We start from the raw sequence: 16,804 nt of genomic DNA, 5'->3' as shown, positions 1-16,804 counted from the left end.
AGGCAGGCAAGCAGGGAGGCATGAATCATTCGTCCCAAGGGCTGTATGAAAATGTGACCTCTGGCATGCCCCTATTATTACTTTGTTTTTTGTGGCACTGACCAGAGAAACCTAAAGTCAAAATTCATGTTCTCTTAAAGGACTATCCTACTTCTAAATGTGGCAACTAGTCAGTGACTCTGCAGCTTTTTTGTACTACTGTGAACCAAACCACTGTGCATCTTTACACAACCCCAAAAAGGACTGATTTTCATCATTGCAAAGGTTCTTCACTGAAGAGAATTCCTTCAAGCTATTGCAGAATGGGAAGAACTAAGCCACATGTTTACATCTATCAAAAGATGCCCCTTCACAGCCGATCCCAGAACTTGGAACTTTGTCAGGCACATCTTGAGACTTGCTAAGGCTTGATTGGACTGACCATCAGAATAGTTTCAAGAAACAAAAGTACATTTCTTCAACATTCATAGAACTAACATAAGCTGGTGAAGACTCCTCCAAGAGCCTGGTTTCTCTCAACGCAAATTTGATGTTCCTACCACGCACATTTATTCCACACCCGATCACTATTTGGGCATGCTCATATGATCCTTAGTGTTCCTTTTTTCCCGCTTGGTATTTTAAGGACAGATAGCTAATATGTTCTCAATCTTCTTTAATACTCTGTGTTCATATACCTTAAAAATATATCACAGTACATTTCCTAAACATCCCAGCAGCAGAACTACTAAAAGCAGAGACAAGAGTATCCTAGTGAGATTCAGTATAGGCTCACAGTGAGTAAATTAACTTGGTTGTTATGGAAGCATATGGAATGTACACAGAAGCCTGTACTCATATAGAAACACTGATATTTCTATTTTTTTAAATTTATTTCTAGAACAGCAATGCGGTTTCATTGTGAGAAAAATTTGTAGACCAGAAGATGTACAATTTAAAGACATAATGAAAGAGGTTTGATAAACCAGGTTTGAAAGCTTTCCCTATTATTTAAATCAAATAGCACAACATGTTAACGAATGTACCCACCTGTCTCCACTTTGCACTGCCATTGGGATACAATAGTTTAGTTCCAGTCTTGCAATATTGCCCAGGCGGAGAACAATCCCTGCACCATAAGACCAACGAATATATTCAGCGAGCTTACGAAGATGGGCTTTGGGACCTGCTCCTAAAATGTGAATAAAGGGTAAAGGTATTATGTTGTCTGCAAGATAAATAAAAAGCTTGATTACGACAAAGCGCTAATTCACTGCGGACTACTAAATTCATTAGGTGGCTAGAGGCTGCAGCTCCTTTATGAGACTCATTGGCTCTTAGAAAGCTTCAGCTCATAATTTACAATCGTCATATCATTCTTCAGGCATTTGATTTCACCGACTCAATGTTTCACCGGAGAGCATCGAGTACTAACTTGCAAAAAATAAATTAGAAGCTGAATCTACCCATTTCACAGCACCATTTTTCCAACTATTGGCGTAAAAGCCATAGCTTTTACAGAGGATTAGGTGAGAAATACACAAAATATTAACATTTTTTAGAGGTTCAGAGCCTGAAGTAGAACCCAGGAGCAACATTACTGCCCAGCAGAAAATCAGGTAGAGCCTTAGAGAAACTGCATGCTGCTTCCTCATGGCGGACTTCGGGCCTGGATGGCATGAGGTTTTCTCAGCCCCTTCTACCATGAAAGAGCTCTTCTACCCCCCAATAAACTGCAATGATTCCCTGTGTCTTCTATGGTCAGTTTAAGCTTGAGCACAGCCACAGCGGATGAACAATTAATTTAATTAGAAGGGAATTCCACTGACAATGTGCAAAACAGCATATACTGACCCACAAAAAGATTCAATTTTCAACAATATGTATTATCTCGATTTTGGTGAAATGTATTTTTATGGACGGGTGTCCCCATATAAATGAGGGAATGACTTTAACCCTGGACCACTGCCCTTACAGATATTGATGCAGGGGTAAAAAGGCCTTTGGGAGTAAGACACAGAGATTACCAGAAGGAGGACCTTTGGGAGTGTGTACATTGGCCCCATGCACATTCCGTAGATGGATGCAGTTGAACACTGCTTCCACCTGTGGGAGATTCCTTTCAAATTTAAAAAATAGGGCTCAATCATATCTACAATATGTGAAAGCCAAAGGACAGGCATTTGATAAAAGTAGTTGAATATAGTTTGCGCCATGCAATTGGAATACATTAGCCTCTGCCAGATTCTGACAAAAAATATTTTACTTGGGTAATTTCAAGGTATTGTCAGGTTCAATTTTGTTTACAAGGCCACAGGGACCGTCAGGGTCATTAAGCTACGTATAGCTAACGCCACTGAAAATAGCATTTGCACGTATTTTTGCACCGGCTCCACAAAAATATAGCACATTTACTTGTTCTAGTTCCATTGCACTCAGTTACTAACAATTAGAACTCGTGGTAACTGCCCTTCTAAGACAGTATGCAACGGGGATATATGACAGGCATAACTGATGCATAAACCATTTGCTTGTGTTATTACGTCCAATTATTAGGTCATAATCAGTGCAAAACACAATGGACATTCATCACGATGTGCACTGGGCAGTTTTTCTTATCTTAGTGCCTCCTGATGTTTAAATGTCAAACTGTAACATATCCGCTAAATGAATCCTACTTTGTGTAAAGGAGGGGGCAGTGATTGAAAAATAGATGATTTACTTCTAATTTTCAATCCAAAGAAAATATGTCTGTTTAAAAGACAGCAATATGTCTGGAAACGTAAACACCTTACATATCCACTTTAAAAACAGATTAAAGGGGGGCTAATCAAACTCATAAATGGCAAGGCGGCAGCATTGTGGAGTTCCCGCCAAGATTCATGAACTCATGCTCCTCTTGAGGACACAAGCATGGGTACAGTCAGAGGTCGAGTAGGAAACAGGAAATGCTAACAGGCAGAGCTCTGCTGCTCCTTAACACAAACTGTGGCAGTTGAAAATCAGTTTATTTTGTCAAAGTATTTGTCATTGTCTTTATATAGCACTTACTACCCCTGATAAGGCGAATAAGTGCTTTTCGGTGAGTAGCAAGGTACTCCGGAACTTAAAGTGGCTTAATGGTGAGTTAGTATAGGGCAATCATAGTTGTTAATTCGAGTGGTGGACATGTGAGTCTACTGGTTAGATTGAATAGGATAAAGAAGGACTAGAGGAATGCAGGTTTCTAGAAGTAGTGGCAAACTCATGTAGAGGATCTTTTATACAGCCTATATGCCTCTTGCTGGAACTAGCGAACTGGGCACATACCGAAGGTCTCCTACTATTCTACAGGACAGGTCTGCACAGGGGGCTTGACAGTTGACAACATCATTGTTCCTTTGTATCTTGACCAACAAGTAGCCTCTCGCTCTTCGCCCGCAGTCTTCGCCTGCTTCATCAACTACTCAGCAGCTTTCAATGGGGTAGTCTGTAACATCCTTTGGCTGAAATTGGAGGGGTGCAACATCTGCCAAAGTTACTGCAAGCCATTAGGTCGTTATTCTCCAGAACTTGGGTAAGGAACAAACTAACCAGGGTCTGCCACTGAGAAAATCGCTTCAGACTGAGGGCTAAAGCAGAGGTGCGTGCTGGCTTCACTAATACTCAATCTATCCAATGCAGATCTGGGCCTGGCGCTAAGTGAAGCCTCAACTTGCCACACCAAGAATTGGAAATAAAAAAAATCCATCTGTTACAATACACGGACAACCTAATCCTCCTAGACCACACTAAAGTAGGCCTTCAAAAAGCACTTCATGCTCTCACCAAATACAATCTCAACAACGAGTTAGTCCCCAACACAAGCAAATCTAAAATAGTGATCTTTGGCAGCCAACCCAAAAAATTGCGGCGGGGTACACTCAGCCCAACTAAAATGGCACTTGGCTGTGCTAATCAGGCCAACCCTCGCTCCATATACAGAAAATGAGGCTGAAAGGGAAGATGGGGACATACGCCCTTTGCAAGCTAAATGCTGGCCCGATAATTCTACAACGACGGCAATGTGAAGGGTGTCACGGGCCAAACTACTGCCATCAGTCAACTATGCGCAGCTGGCAATCCCCAGCATGCTAGCCGCGGACCATGAAAAAATCCAATGCTCAGCTTACAAGAAACTATTCCATCTTCCCTCCTGCGCAAGGAGCACTCTGATCCGCATAGAATTGGACCTTACTCAACAAAAGCTGGAAGGGCTGGCCTCTTTGGCAAAATATTTCTACCGGGCTACCTCGGCTCCAGATAATTCCATGAAGGCTTCTCATAATATTTAGCATCTCAAACAACCCCTAGTGTGCAAAACCTATGGCAGCAGGGGAATCCCTGCAACTGGCCACAATGAACTGGGACCCAAACTTTATCGACTACACAACTGTAAAAACAAAAACAAAAAACACAACTGCGTCTTTTGTCTCGTTTGCTAGACCTTGAATCTTTACAGCCACAGGACTTTCATGAATCCATTAAATAGCAAAAAAAATTATCTGCAGCAAAAACACCACTTTAACCAGGCCGTGGGGAGACGGGCCCTCACTCCGATCTTCGCTGCAAGGCTGCACCCGCTTCTCCTAAAAGAACTGTATCCAACCTGGAAACCACTTGGATGCTTCTTAGAGTGCAGACTATGCAAATATAAAAGGGAATTACTGGTACACAAACTCTTATGATGCCCAGCACTGCGACAGGCCAGCTGAATCCATCTTAGGCTCATTTTCCTCCAACAGGGGACTCGCACAAAAAATGAAGCCATACGGGACACTGTCAAAGACATGGCCAATTTTGGAAAATTTGTACAACACATGCACTCCCTTCTAAAAGGCAGAATGGCTGCAGAAGGGAGCGAACAGTAGCCAGACGAGGCCGATGCCATTAAGAGAACTCTCCTCCTACACAATTGGCACATCACCAACAGGAACGAAAACCACTATGGGCTCTTCTGCGCCCATATATCCTACGCAGTACCGAATAGATATGAGCCATGTGGGATAAAAAGCAATGGCAGTATATTGAAGATCTCCAAACGACAACAGCTAACTGCTCTGTTTTAACTTCGTCACACGAAACTAGGCCAAGAACCAATGCGCCTCATTTTAACTTGGCCACAAGAAACAACACATCACGCACGTTGTGAATAAAATGTTATAAAGAACTTTTGCACTCATAATTGATTTTGAAATTTGATGTTTCCTGTTTCTAACGCCTTTTTGTAATGATTTTAAGAAATCACACAAATAAAATCTATTTATTCATTCACTAGATTTTTGTTCACTGTCGTATTTATATCTAACACTGTCTCAAACGTTCTTACAAACACAAAGTCTTATCTACTACAGCTAATAGTTAGACTGCAAACAGCAAAATTAGAACAGTAGCCTCTAACCCTCTACATTAGTTTCACTAATAAAGTACCTTGTAAGAATTGCAGTCAGCAGAAAAAAGTCTAAAATATTAATAAGAACATGAGTAGCATTCCTTAGTTGAGACAAGAAAAAAACTACTCTCAAACATGTTAATACATAACCACAAACGCTACAATGCATCAGAGTAAGAGATGACCGAAACCACCCTGTCAGGAAAGAAATTACAGGAAAAACTATGAATCCTTCCTTTGGGTGGTCTTTGATTTTGCATAGAGGAACAATTAAAGTGTCAGGCACGAACATTGATTATCAGTTTCTGTGATACAGTACACATATTTGAAGAAGTAAACTCTACTGTACTCCAGCACTTTTCTTTCTAAAGTGGTTTAAGGGGGAAACTAGAAAAAGACACTCAATCCATTCGATGCTGTCGGTCACTATTGGGGGCCCACGCCTGAGGGGTTGCATGTCTTTCATTACCATCAAATCGTTGTCAAGCTAATGATAACCTAGAACCTTCTAATGTGGTCAGGTATGCCACTGTAATGGATTCTTGAAGGAGGTGATTGAGGGTCTAATACACTATATAAAATTCAATGTATGATAAAAACAACAAATACAATCTTTGGAAGAAGAGGGTTGATCACTAACTTTGCTCACAATTGTATATTCACTTATTGTAAACGGAAAGCAGTTTTGTCACACCAGATATTACATATTTTTACTTTACCATATTCCAGGTTGCAAAGGTTTCCTGCATTAAGAAAGAAGTGTGTCCTGAAAAGATCGCCAAATCCACCTCGGCCTGGTCGAAAAGGTAGGGGTGTATATAGATGCAGACCGCCAGCCCAGTATGCCTCTCCCCCAAGATAATCACCTAACAGGAAAAAAACATTTCATATTCAGAATATTGGTCCATAGAGAAACTGAACACTGACATAGACAATGCATTTTGGGCTACATTTGTGTGTGTTGGTCAATAGCTTATAGTACTAATGATAACCCACACAATTAAAACTATTTAGCAATAACTATTTTGTTTATCTAAAGAGCACTGTAGAATGCTCTTTTTGTACAAATACATACATACAATATATTAATGCATATCACATCAATTCTCTAAAACATAGATATTAATACATAGTATAACAATTATGTAAATGCAGTCTTTTAAATGAGTTTCACAACATTAAGAGGAAAAATGAATAGTGATGGAAAAACAAATAAGGAAAAAAAAGAAAAGTGAAACAAAACCAAAAGGAAAAGCAAGAAACATGCAATGAAAAACCAATAGTTGTATTTTATAAGTGAAATGCTTCTTCATGATTGAGGAGTTTGCGGATGTGATTGCGTGAATGGGTGAGTAAGTAACAGTTATATTGATTCAACAGATGGTGGAGTGCGAGCACAAACGGGTGAATCACTGAGGGTACGGTTGAATACTGGATGATTCAGTGCATGGATGGAAGCAGATAAAATACACCAATCTTAAAAGATGAGGCCTGAAGTGAAATTATAAATGCTCACAAATAAGCTATATTATGCCAGTGAAATGATTACATCAGAGATGAAAAAGCTCAGTAGAAGTTAGTAATCCCCTAGTGACAAACAACCAAGCTTTACTGCAACATGAATATTGCAGTCAGAGCACAGTGTTCCCAATGCACTCAAATCAAGAAGGAGGAACATTTTTTAAAGGCTTCCAGCTTCTGATACTTGCCTCAGTCTGTTATGTAATTTTCAGCCAAACAATGAAATATATATCCACACATACAAAATGCCATGCTGTTGTGCCATGAGGCCCTGATAGGTAGGCACACACTCCTACTGGTTTGCATCTTCTCAACTGCCATACAATAAGATGTCTTTCATTACGCACCTACAGGGGCCCTAGTAAAATCATAGTCACGATGAGCCTGCATGTCCCAAACAGAAGCCTCAGATCCTGCTCTGAACGGCTACTAAAAACTGCCAGACTTTGGAGAGCCACATGGGGAGGTAGATCCTTTGCGCATCTGGCACCCAAGCTGTGGAATTCTCTCCCACACAAATTTAGACTTCTGTAAACAGAAGCCACCTTCTGAAAATTGATTAAAACCAAGCTGTTCCATCAGCATCACTAATCCTTCTCTAACTTCTGCTCTGTATTGGTCTCCTAGCGCTGGGAAGCCATTGGGCAGCTATGCGCTCTATAAAGCTTCGTAACTTAACATAACAGGGAAAAAGACTGTTAAAATTATTCTGACAGGCAATACGAAATTCTGTACATACAACATGAAACACCCCTGTTGGCTAATGTACATAGGGAAGTTTGTACATAGGTAACGTGAAGATGCTACCTCGTGTAGGGGAGCTAACTTTGTAACAAATGAAACTGTAGTTAGAAGGAAATAATTTGTATTTTTGTAATACGACAACATTGTAATAATATATTGGAAGAGAACTACAATAGATATAGTAGAAAAAGACATGGGTGTTGACATGGGCAGATGATGCCACACGGGTGCATTTTAAGCAGAGAGATGATTGACATTTTAGATGATGGGAATTTTCTTGTGTTGGGAGAGTCATTACCACAATACTTACAAAATAAGGAAGATTGCAATAAATGGAGGCAAGCAACGCATGATAGGGATGGATCCAACAAATATTGGAAAAATCATTTTATTTCTAACATGGAAGAACAAGTTACTTACCTTTGGTAACAATATATCTGCATGAGACCTAGATTAGTAATAGATTCCTTACCTGTAGAATTACGCCCAGGCGTCAGACTGGATCTGGAGAATTTTTTCATCAGCAGTACCCCTGCGCATCGAAAGATTACGTTGGTCAACTCCACGTTCGTCGTTGGTGTCTGGTCGCCGGAAGGATATTGCCGTATCTACTTAGACGCCGCCCTCGCGTGCTGACGTCAGTTCTTTTACACAACATTCCACGCCAGAAGCACAGACCCATACAAGAAACTGACCACTGGTGCACAAAGCTAGGGCCCTGAAAGGAAGTCCTCAACCCTGGAAGTCAGTTCGGCAAGGAACCTATAACTAATCTATGTCTCTTACAGATATATCGTTACCGAAGGTAATTAACTTGTTCATTTGAAGGAGACAATTAGTTATAGATTCCTTACCTGTAAAATAGAAACCCCAGCAACACCAATTGGTGGGTCTGCGAACTAAGTTCACACCAGAAAGTCTTGGGGAACAGAACGGTCAAAGATGCTGTCTCTCCGGACTTGGCGGTCCAGGCATTAATGTTTAGTGATCGTGTGCAGAGATGCCCAGGTAGCTGCGTGACAGATGTTATTGAGGGGGACTACATGTCCCAAAGCAGTGGTAGCTGCCGTTGCCCTGGTGGAGTGGGCCCGCAGGCCACTGAAGGTTCCTTCTTTGCCAAAGAATAGCAAGCTTTTATGCACAAAACGATCCACCTAGAGATAGTCCGTTTGTGCACGGCCCAAACTTTTTTGACGGCCACGTAGCCAACGAAGAGCTGGTCATCCACCCTGAATTGCTTTGTGCGATCAAAATAAAAGGAAAGCACATGTTTTGGATCCAGACGGTGGAGCCTCTCTTCCTCCTTAGAAGGATGTGGAGGCAGAAAGAAGGTGGACAAAGTGATGGTTTGACCAATGTGGAAAGAAGAAACCACTTTGGGAAGAAAAGAAAGTCGAGTACGAAGGACAACCTTGTCCGGATGAATAGCCAGAAAAGGAGGTTTTGAAGAAAGAGCTTGGAGCTCACTCATCCTACGAGCAGAGGTGATGGCAACCAAAAAGGCAGTCTTTAAAGTTAAGCATCTGAGAGGATGGGCATTGTCTGGCCACGAAGGAAGATGGCCGCCTGAACGTGCAGCTCCGCTTCGGAACAGACTCCTGATGGAGGCGGCGCTCTCCACTGCAGAGCCAGGACCACCAAATCGATGGATATGAAGACCCCATCACAGCGCCTCCTTTGTGGCTGAATTTTGGGACCGAATGACCCTTTTTAGGGTTTGTTCTGACTGAAAGACATTCTACCCCGGCAGGTGCATATTGGGCCTCCTGACGCAGCAAAGCCCTGGCTCTTGGGTAGCTAGTGCGCCTCATCTGCTGCCTTCCTGAGCGGTTATTGGCATCGCGCATGGCGGAAATGAGACCGAATCATCCTTGGCTCCAGTAATACTAAATTGGTAAGAAATATCAATGCCTTATAAAAGAATTTAACACAAAATCTCTTCAATTGTCATTTGGAAACCTCGTTAAGAAAAGAATCAGAGACCAGCGTTTTCAAGTGTCTTACTACCTTCAGTATCTCCGGAAGCCCCCTGTTTTTCAGAATGTGACAAGTAAGACTGGCACAGTGATTTGATGTTATTATACATGATATCTCAACATTACGAAGTCTGTAGTTGAAGCCATTTAGTCACTGCTCGCTTGTAATGTTTTACTGAAATTTTATGAGGAGTTTAATCTGACTTTGGTTATTTTGATCTTCATATGAGGTGACTACACGTTTCTTCACATTCAATAGTGATACCGTTTTTACTGACTTTGGATATACGATGCATCATGCGCCAAGTGCCCAACGACTTGCACATTATGGCAGCCTTACACTGAACCTTCAAGGGGCTTTCCATAATCCTGAATACAATGTAGTAAACAAACAGAACTCTTTCCTCATAGCTATGAACTGTTACCCATATATGCTGATATTGTTTTAACAGCTTTTTGACGTACAATATGAGGGAGAAATTTCTACGCTACTTTACGTGACAAGTATCAAATACCTTGAATATCCAGTCAGCCTTGCACCATATTTTCAAGAGTCTTTTCCTAATATTGTGTACAACGTCATATATGACTGGATACTTTCGTCGCTGCTATTAACCAGGGCCTGCGACACTCATTTTTCAAGCACCTCGTAAATAAAGTGTGGTAAATTCAATATATAATTTTTACATTACCGTTGTTGTTCTGGTTAAAAATATTTACTACCATAATTGTGATTAAACCTCAATGCTGCAATATTACTTATAATTGATTCAGGTAATTCTGCATATAACTCTGAGAAGAGTATTGGTTTAAAGGAGGTCATATTTTATCAAACATTAAGTGCTATAATTAACTGCATCTGAGAGGCAACCGCTCTCATAAGTGACTGGTTCCCGCCACATTTTTTGTAAACTTGGTTTTAAGTGCTTTTTTGGTTCGCTGAATAAGACGTCAATTTACGGATGTCTAAAAACTAGAACGGGACCAAAAACTCCAAGCAACTTCTCTTGAAGGAGGTTCATAAGCAATTGCGTACTATGTCTATGATAGGTACACTTTGACCATCATCTAATTCATCTCTGGTTACCTCAACAGAAATATCAGGGGCAACTATGGAGTGCATCTTACAAGAAATCTCGACAATCAGTTGCCGTTTGACAGAGATGGACGCTAACATTTCTTCTCCTACGGCAGAAATTAAATTAATTAGAGCAGTATTGTACAATTTCATAATAAAAGAGAAGGGTTGGAAAAAAGATTAACAGTAGTATAAAGCAAAAACCACCGCAATGGAGCGCACACCGCTAGCCCCTCCTCCGGATCGCCCCTCGGGATTCTGGTACTTGTAGTTCAGTAGTGGATCACCCAGGTGGGTGCAAGTCGGTACTTGTTGGACTGATGAATCTCTAGACCCGATACATGTCCCGGGTTTTTGGGTATCGCCCGAGACATGGCTCGGGTTTCGGGATAACTTCCCTCATCAGTAGAGAAAATGGTTTAGGGGTGGAGGAGAAGGCCGCCAAACAACAGTCAATGGCCTCGATGCCCGAACCGGCACGCAGGGCAGCATCCAGGAGCCCGTCGGCTCAAAGCTCAAGGGAGCCAATTAGTAAAAACCACCGCAATGGAGCGCACACCGCTAGCCCCTCCTCCGGATCGCCCCTCGGGATTCTGGTACTTGTAGTTCAGTAGTGGATCACCCAGGTGGGTGCAAGTCGGTACTTGTTGGACTGATGAATCTCTAGACCCGATACATGTCCCGGGTTTTTGGGTATCGCCCGAGACATGGCTCGGGTTTCGGGATAACTTCCCTCATCAGTAGAGAAAATGGTTTAGGGGTGGAGGAGAAGGCCGCCAAACAACAGTCAATGGCCTCGATGCCCGAACCGGCACGCAGGGCAGCATCCAGGAGCCCGTCGGCTCAAAGCTCAAGGGAGCCAATTAGTAAAAACCACCGCAATGGAGCGCACACCGCTAGCCCCTCCTCCGGATCGCCCCTCGGGATTCTGGTACTTGTAGTTCAGTAGTGGATCACCCAGGTGGGTGCAAGTCGGTACTTGTTGGACTGATGAATCTCTAGACCCGATACATGTCCCGGGTTTTTGGGTATCGCCCGAGACATGGCTCGGGTTTCGGGATAACTTCCCTCATCAGTAGAGAAAATGGTTTAGGGGTGGAGGAGAAGGCCGCCAAACAACAGTCAATGGCCTCGATGCCCGAACCGGCACGCAGGGCAGCATCCAGGAGCCCGTCGGCTCAAAGCTCAAGGGAGCCAATTAGTAAAAACCACCGCAATGGAGCGCACACCGCTAGCCCCTCCTCCGGATCGCCCCTCGGGATTCTGGTACTTGTAGTTCAGTAGTGGATCACCCAGGTGGGTGCAAGTTGGTACTTGTTGGACTGATGAATCTCTAGACCCGATACATGTCCCGGGTTTTTGGGTATCGCCCGAGACATGGCTCGGGTTTCGGGATAACTTCCCTCATCAGTAGAGAAAATGGTTTAGGGGTGGAGGAGAAGGCCGCCAAACAACAGTCAATGGCCTCGATGCCCGAACCGGCACGCAGGGCAGCATCCAGGAGCCCGTCGGCTCGAGCTAAGAGCTGACGAGCTCGGATCCCGCACCCATGCGCCTGGAGAGGTATCAACCTGAGAACACTTGGCAGCCTGCACAGCAAACCCCTGACCTGCCTACACTCTGCTGACGAGGAACAACAATTCCGAAACACCGGTGTCCAGAGTTGGTGCTGCAAACTTGCTTGAACACACGAACTTTCAAAAATAGCGCACTCGCTATAAAACTGCATCTACCGTGATGCTCCTGGGGTTCACCCGCTGGTGGGTGGAGTTGGAGTGCGACCCATGACTTCCAGTTAAATGGCTCCCTCGAGCTAAGAGCTGACGAGCTCGGATCCCGCACCCATGCGCCTTGAGAGGTATCAACCTGAGAACACTTGGCAGCCTGCACAGCAAACCCCTGACCTGCCTACACTCTGCTGACGAGGAACAACAATTCCGAAACACCGGTGTCCAGAGTTGGTGCTGCAAACTTGCTTGAACACACGAACTTTCAAAAATAGCGCACTCGCTATAAAACTGCATCTACCGTGATGCTCCTGGGGTTCACCCGCTGGTGGGTGGAGTTGGAGTGCGACCCATGACTTCCAGTTAAATGGCTCCCTCGAGCTAAGAGCTGACGAGCTCGGATCCCGCACCCATGCGCCTTGAGAGGTATCAACATGAGAACACTTGGCAGCCTGCACAGCAAACCCCTGACCTGCCTACACTCTGCTGACGAGGAACAACAATTCCGAAACACCGGTGTCCAGAGTTGGTGCTGCAAACTTGCTTGAACACACGAACTTTCAAAAATAGCGCACTCGCTATAAAACTGCATCTACCGTGATGCTCCTGGGGTTCACCCGCTGGTGGGTGGAGTTGGAGTGCGACCCATGACTTCCAGTTAAATGGCTCCCTCGAGCTAAGAGCTGACGAGCTCGGATCCCGCACCCATGCGCCTTGAGAGGTATCAACCTGAGAACACTTGGCAGCCTGCACAGCAAACCCCTGACCTGCCTACACTCTGCTGACGAGGAACAACAATTCCGAAACACCGGTGTCCAGAGTTGGTGCTGCAAACTTGCTTGAACACACGAACTTTCAAAAATAGCGCACTCGCTATAAAACTGCATCTACCGTGATGCTCCTGGGGTTCACCCGCTGGTGGGTGGAGTTGGAGTGCGACCCATGACTTCCAGTTAAATGGCTCCCTCGAGCTAAGAGCTGACGAGCTCGGATCCCGCACCCATGCGCCTTGAGAGGTATCAACCTGAGAACACTTGGCAGCCTGCACAGCAAACCCCTGACCTGCCTACACTCTGCTGACGAGGAACAACAATTCCGAAACACCGGTGTCCAGAGTTGGTGCTGCAAACTTGCTTGAACACACGAACTTTCAAAAATAGCGCACTCGCTATAAAACTGCATCTACCGTGATGCTCCTGGGGTTCACCCGCTGGTGGGTGGAGTTGGAGTGCGACCCATGACTTCCAGTTAAATGGCTCCCTCGAGCTAAGAGCTGACGAGCTCGGATCCCGCACCCATGCGCCTTGAGAGGTATCAACCTGAGAACACTTGGCAGCCTGCACAGCAAACCCCTGACCTGCCTACACTCTGCTGACGAGGAACAACAATTCCGAAACACCGGTGTCCAGAGTTGGTGCTGCAAACTTGCTTGAACACACGAACTTTCAAAAATAGCGCACTCGCTATAAAACTGCATCTACCGTGATGCTCCTGGGGTTCACCCGCTGGTGGGTGGAGTTGGAGTGCGACCCATGACTTCCAGTTAAATGGCTCCCTCGAGCTAAGAGCTGACGAGCTCGGATCCCGCACCCATGCGCCTTGAGAGGTATCAACCTGAGAACACTTGGCAGCCTGCACAGCAAACCCCTGACCTGCCTACACTCTGCTGACGAGGAACAACAATTCCGAAACACCGGTGTCCAGAGTTGGTGCTGCAAACTTGCTTGAACACACGAACTTTCAAAAATAGCGCACTCGCTATAAAACTGCATCTACCGTGATGCTCCTGGGGTTCACCCGCTGGTGGGTGGAGTTGGAGTGCGACCCATGACTTCCAGTTAAATGGCTCCCTCGAGCTAAGAGCTGACGAGCTCGGATCCCGCACCCATGCGCCTTGAGAGGTATCAACCTGAGAACACTTGGCAGCCTGCACAGCAAACCCCTGACCTGCCTACACTCTGCTGACGAGGAACAACAATTCCGAAACACCGGTGTCCAGAGTTGGTGCTGCAAACTTGCTTGAACACACGAACTTTCAAAAATAGCGCACTCGCTATAAAACTGCATCTACCGTGATGCTCCTGGGGTTCACCCGCTGGTGGGTGGAGTTGGAGTGCGACCCATGACTTCCAGTTAAATGGCTCCCTCGAGCTAAGAGCTGACGAGCTCGGATCCCGCACCCATGCGCCTTGAGAGGTATCAACCTGAGAACACTTGGCAGCCTGCACAGCAAACCCCTGACCTGCCTACACTCTGCTGACGAGGAACAACAATTCCGAAACACCGGTGTCCAGAGTTGGTGCTGCAAACTTGCTTGAACACACGAACTTTCAAAAATAGCGCACTCGCTATAAAACTGCATCTACCGTGATGCTCCTGGGGTTCACCCGCTGGTGGGTGGAGTTGGAGTGCGACCCATGACTTCCAGTTAAATGGCTCCCTCGAGCTAAGAGCTGACGAGCTCGGATCCCGCACCCATGCGCCTTGAGAGGTATCAACCTGAGAACACTTGGCAGCCTGCACAGCAAACCCCTGACCTGCCTACACTCTGCTGACGAGGAACAACAATTCCGAAACACCGGTGTCCAGAGTTGGTGCTGCAAACTTGCTTGAACACACGAACTTTCAAAAATAGCGCACTCGCTATAAAACTGCATCTACCGTGATGCTCCTGGGGTTCACCCGCTGGTGGGTGGAGTTGGAGTGCGACCCATGACTTCCAGTAGTATAAAGCAGACTTGATTCAATACAAAGCAGAGAACAAGACCTTTTCCTTCTTCGAAGCAAGCTTGTTGACTTAGAAGATCGCAATGAATGAGATAATATTTGTTTTTTTCAGTTTTCCACAAAAAGTTGAAGGCCATTACTGGAAATCCAACGTGCTCATCGTATTGGTCGTCCACGAAGAGACTCGGACCCTCGTCCAAGACCTCTAATTGCCTGCTTCTTGAGACATGAACAAGTAAGACAGATCTTCATGATGGCGCGTACGCAAGGCTCGTGCATTTATGATGGTCATGAAATTCGCATGGCAGCTGACTTCGAGAGAAACCAATGAAAGAAGAAAAGCATTCTTATCTATGAGACCACAACTAAGGAAGATGGATATCAAATATGGATTATTTGACCTAGCTCGTTTCTGTATCACCAGAAAAGGAGAATCAAAAGACTTTTATAATCTTGAAGACCTGCAATGGTCGCGTTGTAATGGTAGGTAGTTGTAATGGTATGCGTTGTAACGTCATACATCCCTTTCTAGGGTATACACCTGTTACAACGCATTTTTTACTCCGCACTACCATTACAACGTGACTTTTACAACGCATACCATTACAACGCATTGCGCTGGGGGGCGCTCTAGGATAGGGAATAAGTATAATTTACTATCCAACACCTTCCCTAGGGTCCACGGGGACTGGAGTTAGAATAGTAAATTATACTTACCACTATCCAGCACCTCAAAGCGCTATGCGTTGTAATGGTATGCGTTGTAATGGTCGCGTTGTAATGGTAGGTAGTTGTAATGGTATGCGTTGTAACGTCATACATCCCTTTCTAGACAGCATGTCAATAAAGGACATGGACATACAGCATACTCCTCTTGATCAGTCTATCCACAGTTCTAAACATGCTAAACAGCTGCTAGATAGTAGCCATCGCAACACTGGTGAAGCTCATCATCGTGGCAGGGACATTGAACAAATAATCTGTACACATGAGGAAAAAAGATCTGCCTTGCTGACAGTAACCCCCTTTACACAAGACCCCTTCCTCGCGGCCAAAGCATGGAACGCCCTTCCGATCCACCTCAGACAGACAACATCGCTCCCCATCTTCGCAAGAAACCTCAAAACCTGGCTCTTCGACAGACCCCCCTCCTTGATGGAATGGACCCTGCACCCCCCCAGACCCCCCCACCCCTAGCGCCTTGAGACCCTTACGGGTGAGTAGTCGCGCTTTAACAAACTCCTGATTGATTGATTAAATCTCCCTTAAATTCTGCCTCGGAGGACGAATAGACATTGCTGATATCTACTTTTATCACCGATATGGTCTCAATTAATATCGTCTTTACGGATATTTTGAAGTTTCTTAAAGCCAAGTTAACCTATAGTTCTTATGCTTTGCAGGTAATTAGATTGTATAACTTGGAGAGATGAGTACTATCCACATTCATTATGTTTTTTATTATCATATATTAGATAGCATTTGAACTTATAAATGTATTTACATTTATGTTTTATTTAAAACCTTTTATTAGAGGAAGGTTTTACTGTGTATTACTTACAGCTATACATCATACTTATCAGTTTTATTTGATGTAGAAAGTTTTAAATGTTTTGCTGTTTTACTCTTCTATACATAAGAT

General features: G+C 44.4%; 1 protein-coding gene across 1 annotated transcript in view; it reads right to left on the bottom strand.

The window, feature by feature from the left end:
- The window catches only part of SAMM50 (SAMM50 sorting and assembly machinery component), a 199,078-nt gene that overhangs the window by 14,424 nt on the left and 167,850 nt on the right, over positions 1-16,804 (bottom strand). The window contains exons 13-14 of the mRNA XM_086952726.1: positions 6,109-6,255; positions 1,030-1,171 (exon numbers count right to left, since the gene is read on the bottom strand). Of these exons, the coding sequence (XP_086808852.1) occupies positions 1,030-1,171; positions 6,109-6,255 (289 nt within the window). The remainder of the gene's footprint in view (positions 1-1,029; positions 1,172-6,108; positions 6,256-16,804) is intronic.

The sequence above is a fragment of the Lissotriton vulgaris genome, chromosome 1_2, assembly GCF_964263255.1.
Source record: "Lissotriton vulgaris chromosome 1_2, aLisVul1.2, whole genome shotgun sequence".
Taxonomy (NCBI): Eukaryota; Metazoa; Chordata; class Amphibia; order Caudata; family Salamandridae; genus Lissotriton; species Lissotriton vulgaris.
The sequence above is the reverse complement of the archived record's forward strand: the minus strand, read 5'-3'. Positions and strand labels throughout refer to the sequence as shown.